This window comes from Corythoichthys intestinalis, chromosome 1 (assembly GCF_030265065.1).
Source record: "Corythoichthys intestinalis isolate RoL2023-P3 chromosome 1, ASM3026506v1, whole genome shotgun sequence".
NCBI lineage: Eukaryota > Metazoa > Chordata > Actinopteri > Syngnathiformes > Syngnathidae > Corythoichthys > Corythoichthys intestinalis.
In genome coordinates, this window is record NC_080395.1 from 74,242,220 (window position 1) to 74,263,230 (window position 21,011).

A 21,011-nucleotide genomic window follows, 5' to 3' on the forward strand; every position below is an offset into this window, starting at 1 on the left:
TGTCCAAAACATGCGGCCGCAAGTCCGATGACACGATTACAAAGTCGATCATCGAGCTGCGGCCTAGGGTGTCCTGGTGCCAAGTGCACATATGGACACCCCTATGTTTGAACATGGTGTTTGTTATGCACAAACCGTGACGAGCACAGAAGTCCAATAACAGAACACCACTCGGGTTCTGATCGGGGGGGCCGTTCCTCCCAATCACACCCCTCCAAGTCTCACTGTCATTGCCCATGCCCTTGAAGTCCCCCAGGAGAATGAGGGAGTGCCCAGAGGGGGCGCTCTCCAGCACACCCTCCAAGGACTCCAAAAAGGTTGGGTACTCTGAGCTGCTGTTTGGTGCATAAGCGCAAACAGTCAGAACCCGTCCCCCCACCCGAAGGCGGAGGGAGGCTACCCTCTCGTCTACCGGGGTGAACCCCAACGTACAGGCGCCAAGCCGGGGGGCAATAAGTATGCCCACACCTGCTCGGCGCCTCTCACCGGGGGCAACTCCAGAGTGGAAGAGAGTCCAACCCCTCTCGAGAGGACTGGTACCAGAACCCAAGCTGTGTGTGGAGGAGAGTCCGACTATATCCAGTTGGAACTTCTCTGCCTCACACACCAGCCCGGGCTCCTTCCCTGCCAGAGAGGTGACATTCCATATCCCAAGAGTTAGCTTCTGCAGCTGGGGGTCGGACCGCCAAGGCCCCTGCCTTTGGCTGGCGCCCAACTCTCTGCGCACCCGACCCCTTTGTTGCCTTTTCGGGCTGTGCCCGGCCGAGCCCCATGAGGACAGGCCCGGCCACCAGACGCTTGTCTTCGAGCCCCACCTCCAGGCCTGGCTCCAGATGGGGGCCCCGGTAACCCACGTCCGGGCAAGGGAAACTGGAGTCCATTTATATTAATCATCATAAGGGGTCTTTTTGAGCCATACTTTGTCTGGCCCCTCACCAAGGACCTGTTTGCCATGGGTGACCCTACCAGGGGGTTAAAGCCCCAGACAACATAGCTCCTAGGATCATTGAGACACGCAAACCTCTCCACCACGACAAGGTGATGACTCCCGGAGGGGCGTTCTCGTCTCGTCAGACGAAAAACTGGCATTGTTCTCATATTGTTTTACTCTCCCAAAACAAAATTTTAGCTCATTATTGTGTCGCCATCGTTATGAAAAACAGCGTTGGTTGACAAAATAATTTCGTTATCGTCATTGTTGACAAAAACAACACTGGTCACATATAGTTTGTGCAAGTCACTAGATCTAGCAATAGCATTTTTGTATCCCATCAAATAGGATACCAGGATTGTTGTGGACTGTTTGATATGTTGTAGGCCTTGTGTGAATGTTAATCTGTTTGTATGAAGTGACTAGTCTAGGGTTTACCATGCTGAAGAGCTCATAAACGTCCTACGTACAAATGAAAACAGAATCTATATGCTGTGAAGGTTGTGAACATCTTTGCCCTCACGCTAGGTCTGTTTTATGAGGAGTGCAACATTATTGGTCGCATAACAGAGAGTGGTGCTCTGTGAGGTTGTTTTATAGTTTGCGGCTGTTGAGTGTTGAGCGAGAAAAATTTGTGTCACTCAGCAATGGTAGTCTGTGTTGTTCTACATTCTGTGAAAACGAAATTGCAGTAATTCCCAAGAAGAAACCTCGGTGGTAATGTGTGGCATTTTATTTGAGGATCAAAGTCAAGTCACAGCTCCCTTGTTTAGCCTCGGAGTTTCAGACAGTCGGGAGTATCGGTTATGAATGACTAATTGCACCAAGTAACATCTAAAGGTACGGCAGTAGTGAATTACTTCTTCTGGTCGCTACAATATCTGGAATTTGTATTCTAATCTCAATCTTGCTGGCAGGGTTTATTGTTGTACTATTTAAGCACTACCACATGTGTATCCTGCGAATTGGATAAAGCCTGGTGGATGAAACTTTCGATATTTTGTTGTTTTTAAGTCACCTCACCGATAAACTGTGTTAGAAGAGCAATATGTAAAACTGGTGGCTAAAAAATGGTACTGCGACCAGGATCAAAATATTGGAGCGCACGGCATCTCTTCCACTTTGCAGGGCTCCAGACTACAACCAAATGGTTGCATTTTGCAACTAAACTTAGAGCCAGTGCAAGTATTTTTTCATCTGCGTGCACATGCATAACCAGTGACGTTGCAGGTTTTTTTTCTTTTTTTTTTTCTTTTTTTGCTGACAAACTCCTCTACGGTTAAATCAACAAGTTGCCAGTAATGATGAGCTGGTTTGGCAAGGGAACATACAACAGAAGAAAAAGAAGTTGGAGGCGGGCGCTGTGTGGACTCTGTGGAGCGAGTTATGATTAGGGTAGTGCAAAAACTTGACAGTATTTGCGAACAATGATGAAAAGGACATTGGAGCAGAGAAACAGGGGACTACCATGCTGTGACGTCGTTACTCTCGCGAGACTCCGTAGACGCATGACGCAATCAACTGGCTAGGCTAGCAAGTAACTTTGCTCAAGTAGACTTCCAACTAATTTTTACCTCAGATTTTTCACAATCGTGATTCACCTTTTTTCTCCGACTCCGCCACACATCAAGAAAACACCATGGCAACATCTAGCCAACGCAGTGATCTCCCGGCGAAGCGTAAAAAGGCAGATTCTATTGATTCGGCTACATCGACCGATGATTTATTGTTAGCAAGCCCGCCCGAATACACAAAGTCAATTAGCGAGGGAATTGGATCAATCGATAAGAAAATATCGATTGCATTAGAAATCCTTCAAGCCGAGATTAAAGATTTAAAAGAAAGCCTCGTGTTTACACAGCACGAGGTAACGTATCTCAAATCGCAAAACGCTATACTGAGAGACGCCTTCGAGTCGACGACCGGAGCATTAGAATCTATTAAAAAAGAGAACAAGATAATGAAGGAGTCAATGTTAGACATCCAATCAAGGAGCATGAGGGACAATTTAATTTTCTCTGGCATCGAAGAAAACACAGTAGACAAACCAGAAGCCCTCGTCAAGTCATTTATGGCAACATCTCTCAAGCTGCCCAAGGAAATTGTGGATTCGATCAAATTTACGAGGGTACACCGTCTTGGGAAGCCAAGAGGAATCGGTCCGCGTCCAATAATCGCCAAGTTCGAGCTCTACCAGCAGAAAGTACTGGTGAAATCCAAAGGAAGAGAATTACAAGGAACAAGATTCGGTATGAATGATCATTTCCCGCGCGAGATCAACGACAGACGGAAAATCCTCTATCCAATTCTGAAGCGGTCCAGAGCAGAGGGCAAACGTGCAGTTATCGCAGTCGACAAACTTTATGTGGATGGTCAACTATACCGAGACCAAGTGCTCACCCCATGGCTATTCTGACCGATAAGTAATGCCTAAATATTTCTATTATGCATACAATGCTGAACGCAGCTGTCTTGATTTAAGTAAGACAAATGTATAGATTAGGGATGCTTAATACTTAGTTTGCTATTCCTAAACACTTCCAGTATGCATATAATGCTGAATTAAATTGTTTTGGTTTGAGTAAGGCACATATGTAGATTAGGGCTGCATGATAACTATTTTGTCTGTACCTTCGAAACACTTCCAGTTCATATACAATGCTGAATTAAGTTGTTTTTTGTTTGAGCAAGGCACATGTGTAGATTAGGATTGCATGATAATCACTTTGTCTGTATTTCCTAAACACTTCCAATATGTACACAATGCCGTATTAAGTAGATTTGATTTCAACAATGCACACGTACAGATCAGGGTTGCATGATAATCACTTAGTCTAGAAGAGTCACGCATGTCTCACACTACACATTTCTATACTGGCGCTCATATCTTTTCTTCTTTTTCTGGGTTATTTGTCTCACCTTTTCCACACCGCTGTTTTCAAACACACACTAAGTACACGCTTTAAAATTGTAATGTTTTGTGTTGATGCTACCCATGTATTTAATCCTTCTAACAACGTCTTAATGTTGTGTGAATTATGCCAAGAGGTTTACAAAAAATTGCATTCAGTTTTATTAGAACTTGATTTATTACATACTCGTATGGCTTCTAATGAATGTGAATGGTCGTTGACATTCAGGACCGAATATTATAACTCATATCCTGAGATCATTACTTTCCTTAAGATAGTTATAAATATCTGCATATGACGTATATAAATTTTGTTTCATTTAATGTGAATGGCTTCCGATCGCAGGCAAAGAGAACTAAAATTATGGAATACATCACCAAATTAAAGGCAGACCTCTTCTTTATGCAAGAGTCACATCTAGCCAAATCCGAAGAGAAATATTTTAAACACTCAAATTTTAACTTGATGTATTCAGCCAGCTACAACAGCAGACAAAGAGGAGTATCAATATTAATAAATAAAAGAATCTCGTTCACATTAAATAGTGCAATTGCAGACCCGGAAGGTAGATTCATAATAGTACAAGCCACCATAAGTAATAAACTGTTCACATTAGTGAACATATATGCCCCAAACAACGAGGACACACAGTTCTTCCACAATATATTTGGTAAACTGAGTGACATGTCAGTGAACTCAACAATTATTATAGGAGGGGACTTTAACACAACACTTGATCCAAGTATAGATAGCTCCAATTTTAAACTCACTAAACAGTCACAAACTGCAAGAACCATTAGGAAATATATGGACGATTTTGGCTTAAGTGACGTCTGGAGAGCAAAACATTTAACAAAAAGGGAATATACCTTTCAATCCCTAGCCCATGGTTCGTGTTCAAGAATCGATTTTTTTCTAGCGAATAATTCCGCTATTAATAATATTTCGCCAAGAATACATCCAATAATCATCAGTGATCATGCACCAATTTCTTTAGCCCTTAAAATTGACTCCCGCACAATACCCCCTGCAACCTGGCGCTGTAATGATTCCTTATTAGATGACCCAGCATTTGATACATTCGTTAAGAAAGAATGGAAAGACTTCATGGAACTTAACGATTCCCCAAACATCTCACCATCGCTGCTTTGGGAAACAGGAAAATGCGTAATTCGAGGCAAGATTATCTCATATTCATCATATAAAAAAAAACAAGAACAGAAGTTGGAAAACGAGTTAGAAATAAAAATCAAACAACTGACAGAGGAATTCGCCAATAATCCCACGGACAATACCACAAAAGAACTTTTCAGCGCCAAAGAACAACTCAATAGTATTCTGTCTAAAAAAACTCAGTTTCTGTTACAACAACTACGATATACCAACTTTGAGCATAATAACAAATCCGGGAAATATTTAGCAAACCAACTCGAACGTAACAAAGAAAAAACATTAATTACAACAATACAAGATTCAGCCGGCATAATAACACAATCACCAGAAAAAATTAACGAAACTTTCTACAGCTACTACAAAAACTTATACTCGGTGACAAACGATCATAATGAAGACATTGACCTATTCATTAATAATCTTGACATCCCCCAAATAACTTTAGAAAGCCAACAATTGCTAGATACCCCACTTACCCTCGCTGAATTATGGAATGCCGTAAAGGACATGCCAACAGGTCGCGCACCGGGGCCCGACGGGTTCTCGACATCATATTTTAAACACTTTTGGAATATGCTGGCACCACTTTTCTATAGAATGGTTCAAGAAATCAGTGCCAAGGGTCAAATTAGAGACAATATGAACACTGCAGTAATCAAACTACTGCCAAAAGAAGGGAAAGACCTAACCCAACCAGCAAACTATAGACCAATATCCTTAATGAATACAGATATTAAAATTATTGCAAAGGCTTTAGCTACTAGATTAGAACAAACTCTTCCCACTATAATTCATAAAGACCAGACCGGCTTTATTAAAGGACGTAACTCTACAAACAATATAAGACGCTTGTTAAATCTTATTAATATTGCACAGAATTATAAACAGAAAGCAATTATCCTCTCTTTGGACGCAGAAAAAGCATTTGACAAAGTCAACTGGATTTTTCTCTTCAAAGTTTTGGAAAAATTTGGCTTCGGTGAGCCATTTATCCGCTGGATAAAAATATTCTACAACGCCCCAAAAGCCACTGTAAACACAAACGGGGTCATTTCACAAAGTTTCTGTCTTCAAAGGGGAACTCGACAAGGCTGTCCACTCTCACCCCTATTATTCGCTCTATTTATTGAACCATTAGCAATTGCAATAAGACAAAACGCTAATATCAAAGGGATTTGCTCGCGCACATCAGAACACAAAATTAACTTATACGCAGACGATATACTATTATATCTAGAAAAACCAGAATCCTCCCTACATGAGACTTTTGAACTAATAAAGACATTTTCACAAATATCAGATTATGCTATAAATTGGTCGAAATCAATTATAATGCCCTTATCAACAAACTCATGGAATCCTGCAAATCAAAATCACAATATTCCAATAGGGAATATAAAGTATCTTGGAATCAACATTTCACCAAAACTTACAGAATTAACTAAACTAAACCATACACCTCTCTTAGCAAAAATATGTGAAGATTTGACACACTGGAATAATCTACCCATCTCACTTTTGGGCCGGATAGCAACAGTCAAAATGAAAGTATTACCACAAATAAACTATTTGTTCTCAATGATCCCCTTTAAACCCACTCAAAAATGGTTTCAAGACCTAGACTCAGCCGTCACAAAATTCTACTTTAAAAACAAGAAAAACAGAATTAGCCTTGCCAAATTGCAAAGAAATAAACCAGAGGGGGGTCTAGAGGCCCCTAATTTCCAACACTATTATATAGCAAATCAAACACAATATCTTATTAGGTGGTTATATCTTAACACTGAACAACAGTCATGGCTAGAATTAGAGCAAACAGACTGCAACCAAATACAATTGGCAAACCTCCCCTTTATTAGCTCTAGTATTAAGCACCATAGCTGCTTCAAAAACCCAATGATAGCATGTACCTTGAAAGCCTGGTGGAGAGGTATGGAAATTACGCAATCACAACAAGCCCCGTGTAAATTCTCACCAATCTGGCACAACCCAGACTTTGGAGTTAATAAAATTCCTATTTATTTCAGCGCATGGGATGATACGGGAATAAACCAGTTACAGCATTTGTTTAAAGATAATACATTCATGTCATATGAAAAAATAATGCAAGATTTCCAGATCAAAGGGGTCAATTTCCTGCAATACAATAAAATCAGGGCAGCCATCAGAAGCAAATTTCCATCACTAACGGGTACGTTAGACCCACCACCTTTCGTAAATAAAATAATAAATATACATCCTCAACAAAAAAAAATACTTTCAAAAGTATATAAAGCCCTCTCATGTAACAACTCTACTTGCCTACCAATCGAAAAATGGAATAACGAACTTTCGGTAACATTAGATAATAACTATTGGTCCAACATCTGTAAAAATACATTTATAATGACAAAGAATAAGAACCTTCAGCTTATACAGTTTAAAATACTGCACAGATGGCATATTACTCAATCTAAAATGCACAAAATGGGGTTCTCCCAATCCGATAAATGTACAAACTGCAACGAAGATACTTCAGATACATACTTTCATGCTCTTTGGCAATGTAAACCAATACAAGATTTCTGGGCACAGGTAACGAAGAAACTCTCTTTCCTATTGAACTGCAGGATTCCATTGTCTCCAACTCTTTGTCTGCTTGGCGATCTGAATACAGTGAATATCTCTATCCATCAAACCCGTCCACTACTAGCAAGTCTAACGATAGCCAAAAAAACAATATTGTTGAATTGGAAAAACAAACAAAACATTAGCATTAACCAATGGCTAAATCTAATCATTGAATATATAACATTAGAGAAAATATCTGCCAAACAGACAAATAAAATGGACAAATACGAACAACAGTGGGAAACGGTCGCAAGAATGATGAACATAGAATAAGGATTCTCTCTCACCTGCGAAGGAATGCCACAAAAATAATAAAAATGTACACATAAATTGATGTATGCGGGGTGTCCAGGGAAGTTGTATGCATCCTTCTGCAGCTGGAAACAGGACATGTTTAAATCCAAACTGTTTTGTACACTCCCAACAGCATGTAATAAATACACTTTCTTCCTTCACAGTTTAGTCGGTCAATGGGCTTATTTTACAAGGATACTCATAGACAATTTGGTTTCCAGCTGCTGGGGAACATATGCAACTTTTTTTTGGAACACCCTATATATTATCAGACTTGGAACAATTAAGGAACTATGCGTAAATAATACACTTCACCGGTCCTTGGCATACATCTAATGGTGTTTGATAAACCTCTTCTTCTGTCAGCTTTACAGGTGGAGTTTGTTGGCGTCCTGCCCTGGGCCGTCCCGTCGCCGGTCTTGGCCCCCGGGATTTTCGGCCGGGGCTTGTCTGGTTGCGTCTGGCTGTGCGGGGGTCCCGTCGGGCGCGCGCTGGTGTCGTGGGCGGGTGGGGGGGCCGCGCGGGTGCCGGTCCGGGGCCGCGGCCCTTCCCCGGCCGGCCGGGGTGGGGTGGGGTGGAGTTGGGGTGGGGGCCGGGGGGTACATGCGGCAGCCATGGTTCCCTCCCAGGTCCGCCCGGCCGGAGCCGCGTCTCCCTGTACCGGGTGCCGGGGAGGTGCCCTCTGGTGTCATGCCGCGCGCCCCTCCTGGCCCGGGGGTGGGTTGTGGGGGGCGCGCTTCCGTCCCCTTGGTCTGCTTCCGGCCCTGTCCGCCTCCCTGGGCCGCGGCGGCCGCTGCTGCCCCCCGGCCGGCGGAGTCGTTGGCGGGGCCTCTTGGGGCCCGCGGGGCCTTGGGTGAGGCTTGCTGTCCCTTGCCGGTGGGGTGGACGTCCCCTGGTCGCCGGCGCTTGGTGTGGCGCCTGCTCGGGGTGCGGGGTGGGTGCTCGGTGGTGGTGGGGGGGGGGGGGGCGGTCGCGGAGGCGCCGTGGGTGGTCTGGGGCGGGGGTCGATCGGGGCCCTGACGCCTCTTCTGCCCTGCGGCCGGTGGTTCTGGTGGACGGGGCCACGCCCGCGGGAGCCTGCCTCTTAACTCACGCACTTCTCACTTCGGCACTGTAAATATTTTTCACCTTGGCACTTACATGCTCATACATTTCTCCGGGGAGAGTTGGGACGGGGCTTTACAGTCCCGGCCCGGCTCCCCCCTGTTTTTAATGCACCACACACCAAGGTTGTGGGATGGTTGGGACCTGTTGGGGGTGGGGGTACCTCACGGCTGCCTCCTCACCACAGGCCCCGCCATCTCTGCACCTTTTTTAAATGCACCACACATCATACTCCACAGGAGAGCTCTGGCAAAGGGCGGTGGGACGGGCGGCTGGGCAGAAGCTCCATGCTGCGGTCCCACTGCCCCAAGCCAAGCTCTCCTATTTTAATGCATACATTGCACTACCCTCCCCTCACACCCCCATCACGGTGCTGGGTGATGGCTGCCAGTCGGGAACCTGGCAGCCACAGTAATAGGGTGGTAGGTGGGTCCCACACTTTTTTATATGGCGTGGCTCCTGGGGTGTGGCCTCCCCTCTGCCTCGGCTGCCGGCCGCGGGAGTAGGTTGGGGGGTCGGGTCCCCGATCTTGCATCGCCCCGTGGCAGTTCCTGGGCGTTCTCCTGCCTCCGCCTTCCCCTCTCTTCTCTGGCTGGGCATCCGCCCTGCGCTGCGTCGCGGGTCGCTGGCTGGGCGCCGGTGTATCAGCGGGGTGTCGCCTGCACCGGCGGGGGACCCTGCCTTGCCTGGGGCTTGGTGGGCCGCTGGGGGTCCCGTGGCGTGCCGTGCCGGTTGGGGGGCTGTGGCTCGTGGCCCGGGTGGGCGGGCGGGGGTGGGTGTAGGCGTGGGGTTGGTGGTGCGTCCCCTCCTGCCATCCCTGAAGGCCGGTTGATGGGTGCGCGGGTGGCCCGGGGGACCACCCTGGGTCCCGGGGGGGGGACGATGGCTCCTTTGCTGGGCTGCGGGAGGAGGGATGGGCTGCGCATGGCCCCCCGCCCCCGCGCCCGCCCTCCCTCCCTCCCCGGGCTGGCTGGGTGGGGGCTGTGGCCCTGGGTTGGCGCCCGCGCGGCTTCTCCGCCCGTCTGCGTGGCTGTCGCGCGCCCGGTGGGGCCTGCGTGCTGCTGGATGTGGTAGGGCATTCTCGGGTCGGGGGTCCCGGTGCCGGGATTGGCGATGCGGCGGCGTAGGGTTGGTCGCCAACGGGCTTACTCATAAGAGATTCACACGATTACTGGGTTCTAGATCACAGAACTGATTTGTGTACACTCTACCCCTTTCAATCACTTAGCTTATAGGCTTATAGACACCCCCACCCCCATTCTCCTCTTTCACTGGCCAATAGGCCCCCACATGGTGTAAACCGGAAATACATCTCGCTGACGATAGCACCAGCATATTAGTAACTAGTTTAGATGTTCAATGTATATCTAGTTGTTGTTTGTGTATGTGTTTCTTTTCCTTCTTCTCTTGTATTTCTTTTCTTCTGTCCCCCCATAATCCCTTCCTGTTCGCTGCTTTGTCATAATAAAAAGGTATTTTGAATGATCACAATGGGAGTATGTCAGACTCTCAATGTGAAACATTAAAACTGTTCAGAATCTGGGCACTTAGACTTCCATTCTCTGTGTCAAACAGCTGAACAGGACAGGTTTTAAAAAAAAAAAAAAAAAAAAAAAAAAAAAAAAAAAAAGGACATTAACCCAATTTAAAAACGACCCAAATAGCAACCTTAGTTCATGTTAGCCTGGAACTCCAGACTCATTATAGAGTCTGGCGACTGTTCCGCGGATCAAATTCCCAGGGCGGTGCAAGCCATCGCAAACAGACAGTGGAGTGGACCAATCAGCGACAGGCGGACGTGACGTTGGTAAAGCGACAAGAAACTCTAGCGCGAGGACGTAAACATACTAGGAGAGCGGAGAACGTAGAAGTTTATTCAACATGGCTAGTGCGAGACAGACTGTTGGTTTTATCGACTTTCAGCGACTGTTTTTGGTCATTTAAAACTGAATTTACCGCAGATAGGAACATATTCTCGGCTCTCCCGTTCACCATCTGTGTTGTTGTGGAGACGACTCCCGACGTGCAAGAGTGACGTTGCTCGGGGGGAGGGGGAAGTCTAAGTGGAATCACAGACAAAGAGCTTTTTTTCGTTGAAAATTCTTGTTAATAAATGCTTAAATCCCTGAATTCTTTATAGATATGGGAGTGAAACAGTCTCGATTCTTGTTTAAAAGCAAAAAAAAAAAAAATTTTACAGTTCGCATTTATTTTACATAAATATGTCGAAATACAGTAAATGTAGCTAGCGGCCACCATATGTAAACAGAGCTTTTCCGGTGAAAATTCTTGTGTAAAAATGCTTAAATCCCTGAATTCTTTGTAGAGAAAACAAACAGTCTTAACTCTTGGTTAAAAGCAAAACAAAACAAAAAAAACGTGACGTTAGCGTTTATTTTACCTAAATATGTCGAAGAGTAATGCTAGTCTGTTAGAAAATGTGGCAGCAGCTTTTTATGTTGAAAATTCTTGTGAAAAAAACGAAAAATATAATAATTACCTTGAATCCTCGAACAAATCACTCCTGAGACAATCCTTCCTGTTTGTATGCAATATAGCTTTTGCACTTTTTCAACATAAATCCGGCATTGGATCACTGCGTGTGTCGCTGCAACTGACTGCGAATAACTGAAGCAGATTGTGGGATGGCCCTAACCCCTACTTGAAGGCGTGGCGCAGTGAAGGTCGAATCTGACCCGTCAATATAATTATGAAGTCTATGGATAGTCCTATGTTCAGGCAGTGCATATAATCGAAGTGAAACGGCAACAGCTTGACAGTGAATGCATTGAATATTGCACGTTAATATTGCATGTAAGTAAGTATTGCACATTTTATATTGCATGTAAATGAATATTGGACATTGGGTAATGTGGTGTAACATATGGCAGTTCAGGGTGGAGATTGCTTCAGCAAAAAAAAAAAAAAAAAAACTGTTCCTCAGTCTGTTTGTTGTTGCTTTTAAACCCCTATAGCCAAAGAATTGATGTTAGGCCTGTCACGATAACAAATTTTAGTAGGCGATATATTGTCTCATAAATTTATTGCCGATATTTGATATTACTGTCAATTTTTTTACCCGAAGCTTTACACAGTATTTTTCACTATTTTCGTCATGCATGTGGTATCAGTAATAGATTTTTTTTTCTTCTGTTTTTCATCATTTGCATATGCTGTAAACCAGCAAATTTTGATATTTAAAGTGTCACCTTTTAACCGCAAATTTGTGTTTTGAAGAAGACTGCCATGTTTTATAGCAGGCTAATGTTGTTAATACATTGTCTTTCTTCTATTAGGCTCAAAGTAGCAATGCTTATGTTTCACAATGTTGAATATACAGTGCTGGCCAAAAGTTTTGGCACCCCTGCAATTCTGTCAGATAATGCTCAATTTCTCCCAGAAAATGATTGCATTTACAAATGCTTCGGTAGTAATAGCTTCATTTATTTTGATTGCAAAGAAAAAACACCAAAAAAACAATGGAAAAAAAGTAAACCATAATCATTGTACACAAAACTCCAAAAATGGACCGGACAAAAGTATTGGCACTCTCAGCCTTATGCTTGGTAGAACAACCTTTAGACAAAATATCTGCGAACAACCGCTTCTGGTATCCATCAATGAGTTTTTTACTATGCTCTGCTGGCATTTTAGACTGTTCTTCTTTGGCCAACTGCTCCAGGTCTCTGAGATATGAAGGATGCCTTCTCCAAACTGCTATTTTCAGATCTCTCCACAGGTCTTCTATGGGATTCAGGTCTGGACTTATTGCTGGCCACTTTAGAAGTCTCCAGTGCTTTCTCTCAAACCTTTTTCTAGTGCTTTCTGAAGTGTGTTTTGGGTCATTGTCCTGCTGGAATACCCATGACCTCAGAGGAAGACCAGAGTTTTTCACACTGGGCCCTACATTATGCTGCAAAATGTGTTGGTAGTCTTCAGACTTCATAATGCCATGCACACGGTCAGATGTAGCAAACCAACCCCAAAACGTCAGGGAACCGCCGCCATGTTTGACTGTGGGGACCGTGTTCATTTCTCTGAAGGCCTTGTTTTTTTCCTGTATACTCTATGTTGATGCCTTTTCCCCAAAAAATCTACTTTTGTCTCATCTGACCAGAGAGCATTCTTCCAAAACGTCCCTGGCTTTCTCAGGTAAGTTTTGGAAAACTCTAGCCTGGCTTTTTTATGTCTCTGGGTCAGAAATGGGGTCTTCCTGGGTATCCTACCATAGAGTGCCTTTTCATTCAGACGCCGACGGATAGTACGGGTTGACATTGTCGGACTGCAGGACTGCTTGAACTTGTTTGGATGTTAGTTTAGGTTCTTTATCCACCATCCGCACAATGTTCCGTTAAAATCTCTTGTCAATTTTTTTTTCCGTCTACAGTGCCATGGGTTTTACACTTATTGATGATATTACACACAGTTGACACAGGAACATTCAGGTCTTTGGAGATGGACTTGTAGCCTTGAGATTGTCCATGCTTCCTCACAATTTTGCATCTCACGTCCGCAAACAGTTCTTTGGTCTTCTTTCTTTTCTCCATGCTCAATGTGGTACACACAAGGACACAGGACAGAGGTTGAGTCAACTCTAATCCATTTTAACTGGCTGCAAGTGTGATTTAGTAATTCCCACCACCTGTTATGTGCCACAGGTAAGTAACAGGTGCTGTTAATTACACAAATTAGAGAAGCATCACATGATTTTTCAAAGGGTGCCAATTAGAGCTGGGAATCTTTGGGCACCTAACGATTCGATTACGATTACAATTCAGAGGCTTATATTATATATATTATAAAACGATTATTGATGCACCCCCCTCCTTTTTTTTCTTTTTTTTTTTTAATGTTTTGTACATTAGTTCCAAAATTGTTCAAAAATACTCTCAGGCTAAACCACTCTACTATTTCAGTATCAAGTTAACATATAGCAGTAAACAAATATACAAAAATAACATTAAATAAAAAAACTCCAGTCCCCATTCTGTATCAGCAGCTTTAAACTACATTCAATTAATTTAATGTTGCGAATCAACCATTAAATTTGTTAAAATTGCTCCCGTTATTCCATAATTTCCCTTTTATTTACTTTCGACATGTGAAAGTTTTAAAACTATTTTAAAGATAGATTCAAGTCAATATTTTACCGATTTAGGAGTATTTTAGATAAAAAGTTAATTAGGTTTGCTTGGAAGGTTCGCTACAACAGCCTTGCAGGGAAGTGTACTGCTTCAAGATGGCGGCCGTTTATAACGCCCGCATCTAGCTTTTTGTAGATGTGCTGCTAACACTACCAAATCTAAATTGCATCTAGTCTTATATAAATGATATCCACCGTAACATATGGATGTACTTTGGAGCAGCTTTTCGGCAGCAGTCAGGTATGTTGTTGTGTTTTTTTATCTCGTTGCATAAGTTGAGCTAGAGCCGTGAGTTGAACATTGGCATTACCCGAGGGGCCGGGTAATGGGAAGCATGATTTTTAGCTACTCTCGCTCCGTTCCGTCCCGAAGACCGCGCGGCGCGCTGAGTGTTGTGTACTTCCGCTTTACTTCGCATATTTCAATAATCGGAATTTGGATGTTTGTGAATCGTTCTCGAATCTTCCACGGCTGAATCGCGAATAATCTAAGAATCGGAAATTTTGCTCACCTCTAGTGCCAATACTTTTGTCCGGCCCATTTTTGGAGTTTTGTGTAAAATGATAATGGTTGAATTTATTTTTTCATGCTCTTTTGTGTTTTTTCATTGCAAGCAAAATAAATGACTACCAAAGCATTTGTAATTGCAATCATTTTCTGGTAAAATTATCTTCTCAGAATTATTTTCTGAGCATTATCTGACAGAATAGCAGGGGAGCCAATAATTTTGGCCAGCAGTGCATGTCGCCTACCGAGCTGTGGCAAAGACAAAGGACTGATTTAGTACAAGTACACACAAGTACACGTATATAGGGCCATTTAATGAATGATTAAAGTGCAAATATTATTCCTTTATTTTTGGAGAATTACATAGTAACAAAGCCACTTTACCACCTTAGATTTATATATCTGACAGCATGTGTGCTTGTGAAACTGTTGTTATTCCAGACGTGTCAGGAGAGAGCAGCCAGAGTGGAGGGCAGTTCCAAGGTCGACCAAGTGAAGTCTGGTCCCAGTGGCAGAACCAGCATCACTCCCAGCAGGCTGGGGAGCAACATACGCACACCAACCCTAGCCAGACTGAAGTCTTTCAGGTAATGACACACAGACATAAGATATACTGAATTATGTTTGGACCTCAAACCTCTCTCTTCTGCCTGCAGGACATGTTACCCATGGCTGGAGATCCCACTCAAGGAACAGCCAACTACAACATTGAGGACTTTGCCGACCTCGGCATGTTTCCGACGTTCTCCGAGTAATCTCTTGTCAGTCTTCCGTCACAATGGAGAAACTGGATATATTTCTTTCTTTTTTTAATCTCTCATTTTGTGTCTCATTTGGAAAAATGGCTGGACCGCCAGCTCGCGACTGATGTGCGGTTCATTGAATGTCAGTGTGCACACGTCAAGCACATTTACAAACATACAGTCATTCATGTCTGCAGCACTGTATGTATCTGTGAATATACCTCATCAATGGCAGAGGAATCTTGTGGTCAGATGGACGCAACCTCAGTCAACTTGCAAAGTCTCTTTGTCCGTCCTTGAATGGATGCTAACTTTCCAGATGAATGCAGCGGAAGCCAGCTGAGACAAAACAAGAGACAAAACCTGGAAAAAAAATGCTATTACCAGAGGAGGTGATCTTTTTAATCCCCTTCCACAGAATGTGGGGGACATCATTTTTATACCAGCAGGTATATGAAAATGTGTTATCTTCTCAAAAATACCGGCATTTATCTGCCGAGTGACCAAAGCTGAAGTCTCTGCTAAGGATTAGAAATAATAGTAATAGTTTAATCGCCTATTTTGTGAGTATGCTTTGCAAAGCAAAGCTCCCCACAAATAATATTTGTATTTTTTTTCTTCCATCGTGCCACCTAGCCCACAAATTTGCACTGATTGACACAGTTCTAACTTTGAAACAATCCAACAACTTACCTGGTGAAGGGTCTCGATCCATCCCCCGATATTAACAGCTGCGGGAAAAACTTGTTTTTTTTTTTTTTTTTTTTTTTTTTTTTTTTTGCAAAAAAGCCCCAATTTCCAATAGCAAAGACATTGAAATGTTCATATTTCAATATTGATATTGTCCTGAATTTTCTTATTCAAGTGACATCATTTTAACCCTCAAAACATTCAGTAAATCAACATGCACAAAAAGTTGTACGGTTGTTCACAAAGACATACAGTTCCAATAAAAACTATAGGTCGAGCGATATATCGGGCTGATATATGGACATGTGTCAAGATCTGCCATCAGCCAATATATAGCAGATATTATACTCTATTATATCGGCAGCCAAAATAAGTTCCTCTATTAAATAGAGGAACTTATTTTGGATGCTAAATTTACTCATAACGGTCGACCGAGATGTTGGCTAGCTACTATAACGGCGTGATATACAGTGGTTTGAAAAAGTATCTGAACCTTTTGAAATTTCTCAAAATTCTGCATAAAATCACCATGAAATGTGATCTGATCTTTGTCAAAATCCCACAGATGAAAATACGGAGTCTGCTTTAACTAAAACCACCCAAACATTTTTCATATTTAAATGAGCATAGCATGCAAACAATGACAGAAGGGGGAAAAATAAGTAAGTGAACCCTCTGCCTAAGGAGACTAAAAGAGCAATTGAAGCCAATTTATACCAAATATTTTAAGTCAGGTGTGTGCCCAATCACTGGTGAGCGATTTAAAGCTGCCCTTCCCACTATAAAACACTCACCTAGTACGAAATGTCTTGATGAGAAGTAATGTCTGATGTGCACCATGGTTCGGTCAAAAGAGCTGTCTAAAGACCTGCGATCAAGGATTGTTGATTTGTATAAGGATACAAAACTATCAAAGACTGGATGGTCATCAATTGACACTCTTAGAAGTTGTCTACAAATGGAGAGAGTTTGGAACTGTTGCTTCTCTCACAAGGAGTGGCCGTCCACTAAAGATGATGCCAGGAGTTTAGCACAAAATACCCAGAGAGGTTAAAAAGAACCCTAGAGTGTCTACTAAAGACTTACAGAAATCACTGGCATGGTCCAATATCTCTGTGCACACATCAACTATATGTAGAACTATGGGCAAGAATGGTGTTCATGGGAAGACTCCACGAAGGAAGCCGCTGCTGTGTAAAAAAACATTGTTGCTCGTTTAATGTTTGAAAAAAGGCACTTGACCACGCCACAGAAGTTAGGGTAAAATATTTTGTGGACTGAACATCGCCCTAAAATATAAGTTCACAAAATTGGCTTCATACATCGGCAATCGGCTTTTTTTTTCTTTTTTTTTTTTTTTATCGGTCTCGGCGTCGGCCGTTGAAAATCCAATATCGGTCGACCTCTGCTAAAAAACGAAAAGTACCCCATTTATTTTCATCTGCCCCATTCATTTTCATTGGGGTAAAATGGCTTGATATCAATGAGAATTAAGTCACATATTGTAAAATTATAGGATTAAAATCATAATATTACAAGAATAAAGTCGTTCTGTTGCTCATTTGAAATGTTTCACCGGCTGAGATTTTTACTACGGTAAGGTTTTTATCAAAACAAAACTACTTTTGGCGTAATTTTAGGAGATTGAAGTAATAATATAAGAAAAAAAGGAGTGAATTTGAAATTTGAATTGCACTTTCATTTCACAGGGGCAAAAAATGCATATAGAAATAAAATAACTGAGCTTAGCCTCAAAACAACAAAAGAACAACTGGCTGACTTGCAAAGCAAAATTCCGCTAGCTTATATGCTATAACATGCTAATGTGTTTTTTTATTTATTCAAACAATGCTCTCAAAAAAACGTTCAAACACATATTCCCCCCAAAAACCGCTAAACATACTTCCAAAACTAAGTAACGAAAGCATAAATAAACATATTAACGCAAACAAAAACATACCTTATGTTGGTCTTAACACGGAGCAGATGGATGCAGCCACGTTAGACCAGTTATGGCATATTCACTGTTGGAACTCGAGGGCAGTGTATCCACCCAAATCTATGTCTAAATTCTCAACTTTTTTTGCCTATGCTGCATTTCAACGTTCGACAGCATCAGCTCAATTGGCCATGTTCAGTTTGGAAAATGCAAAGCAGAAAATGACCGATTTCCTCTGGTAATTGCGACAACGTGCATTAGTCGGAGACAAAGAGATGAACTGGATGTGAACGTTGACAAAGGACGTCTCCATCTGCCCTGTGAAGCCTCTTAACGCACCATCATTGACTTTAGTCAGACAGAAGCAGGAGAAAAGCTGCTCATCCTCATCACCTCATCAACCTTACTTTGTATAGTTCAGCTATGTGTAGTGATGTCCATAATGCCAGAAAAATAGAAAAAAGAAGGGGAAAAAACTGGTTATAGAATGATTCTGTATGTAAATTAAACAGTTTTAAGAGGAAAACGTAATGGCAGGCAGTTACTCAGCTAAGTGCACTTCATAACTGCTAATATCACCAGCCTGCTTTAAAAGGGAAAATCGCAATACTGTCCAAGCAATTGCAGTGTTCAGTAGTGTACTTGGTGTTGTTCATCTTTCACTACTTAACTTCCTTTATAATCTTTTTGGAGTACTAATACTTAATTTCAGTTCTTTGTGGCGCGGAAGCTTTTAAATGATGGTTTGTATGATGTCTCTGACAGATACTGTAGATGGCAGAACATGCTTTTTTGCTTGAGCTCTTAAATCTTTTGTTTTTTTTGTAAATAATGTGATTTTTATGTCAATTGATGTTCTTTTCACACTGTTAATTGTTTCATGTGTTCAATGTGCATTCTTAATACTGTGCAATGTGAGTACATATTTAACTATTGATATTTAGTCTGTTAAATGTACATTGTTTAAATGTGTCCTATTATTTTTGTGTAACACTTTGTGAATTGTGACAATAAATTTAATAATTATAATAAAATGGTTGATGTTTGTTCACGTCACAGTCAATGTTCCCTCCCATTTCATGTGTCTAAGCAGACACACAAGCTCCCTGAGGACATTGCGGACAGCGGTGAGCAACATCAGATGTGTACACTGTGGCCACACACCAGTATTATGCCTGTTCAAAACCTTGGATCATAGCAAGTTACATGGGCTATTAAAGGAATGAAATTACAGCAAAAATACCCAGTTTATTTTTAATATAATTAGTGCTGTCAGATTTATCGCGTTAACGGGCGGTAATTAATTTTTTTAATGAATCACGTTAAAATATTTGACGCATTTAACGCATGCGCGGAATGACCCGCTCATGCATTGGCTTAAACAGATTACAATGACGCCGTTTTTTGCACATTGAAAGCTAAGAGGCAGAGATGAAAGACGTTCATTTGACCACGCCGTTTATTGGCATAAGCTTTGGCAACTCCTTCACAACAAACATAAGTATCATTTAGTGAAAGCACAACAAAAATAATATATCTCTTAAAAAAATTTTTTTTGGAATAATGAATATTCCCAATCAAAATAGCTATGCAAAATACACATAAAACTTACTCAGACTTTGGTCAAACTCGATTCAAAGATTTTGTTCAGCTCAACAAATACACTGGATGGCAATATTTAGTCACAATATACAAACTATCAGCGGTCTCGTACTTTATGAAGCCAGCACTCAAATGAGCGTGAAGTGCAATAGAAACGGAACTACGGCGTCAGTCGAGGAACAAAACGCACTCATTGGCTTGATTTCTAAGTAATTAAAAACTCGCCATTGACACCTTGTGGTATATTTCAATCACTATTCTACGTAGTTAAAGACACTGTGGAAAAACGGCAGGGATTTTTTGATTGAAAATTTTCCAGATTTTATTAAAACGAAAACATTAAGAGGGGTTTTAATTAGGGCTGTCAAAATTATCGCGTTAAAGGGCGGTAATTAATTTTTAAAATTAATCACGTTAAAATATTTGACGCAATTAACGCACATGCCCCGCTCAAACAGACTAAAATGACAGTACAGTGTAATGTCCGCTTGTCACTTGTTTTTGGTGTTTGGCGCCCTCTGCTGGCGTTTGGCTCCAACTGATTTTATGGGTTAGTACCATGAGTGAGCATGGTGTAATTATTGACATCAACAATGGCGAGATGTTATGCCATCTTGTTGATTTATTGTTATAATAAACAAATATAGTTTCAGCGCTATACAAGTATAACACCATTTACCATCGTACTTATGTACCATATGTTGAATGTATATATCCGTCTTGTGTCTTATCTTTCCATTCCAACAATATTTTATAGGAAAATATGGCATATTTTATAGATTGTTTGAATTACGATTAATTAATGTTTAAGCTGTAATTAACTCGATTAAAAATTTTAATCGTTTGACAGCCCTAGTTTTAATATAAAATTACTATAACTTGTACTCAAATTTATCTTTTAATAACTACAAGTCTTTCTATTCGTGGATCCCTTTAACAGAAAGAATGTAAATAACGTTAATGCCATCTTTTGGATTTATTGTTATAATAAACAAATACAGTACTTATGTCAAGTACTTTGAATGTATATATCCGTCTTGTGTTTTATCTTTCCATTCCATCAATAATCTACAGAAAAATATGGCATATTTTAGAGATGGTTTGAATTGCAATTAATTACGATTAATTAATTTTTAACCTGTGATTTACCCGATAAAAATTTTTAATCGTTTGACAGCCCTAAATATAATTGATATGGCCAACTTAAAATGAAAAAGACAAAAATGTCTTTGTTCATGACGTGTACTAGGGGTGCAACCATACAGTTAAGTCTCAGTTTGGTATGATTTTCGATACGAGGGACCCGATTTTCGATTCGATTCAATGCATTTAATGCTGTGAAACAAAAAATACAAAAATAAC

General features: G+C 41.6%; 1 protein-coding gene across 2 annotated transcripts in view; it reads left to right on the forward strand.

The window, feature by feature from the left end:
• Window positions 1–20,354, forward strand: part of arnt2 (aryl-hydrocarbon receptor nuclear translocator 2) — a 146,533-nt gene extending 126,179 nt beyond the window's left edge. The window contains exons 19-20 of one of the 2 annotated variants that reach the window (XM_057839603.1): window positions 15,117–15,262; window positions 15,332–20,354. In XM_057839603.1, coding sequence (XP_057695586.1) covers window positions 15,117–15,262; window positions 15,332–15,430 — 245 coding nt within the window. In that variant the 3' untranslated portion in view covers window positions 15,431–20,354. The remainder of the gene's footprint in view (window positions 1–15,116; window positions 15,263–15,331) is intronic. The other variant, XM_057839612.1, reaches the window with a different exon arrangement.
• The last annotated feature ends 657 nt before the right edge of the window (window positions 20,355–21,011 follow it).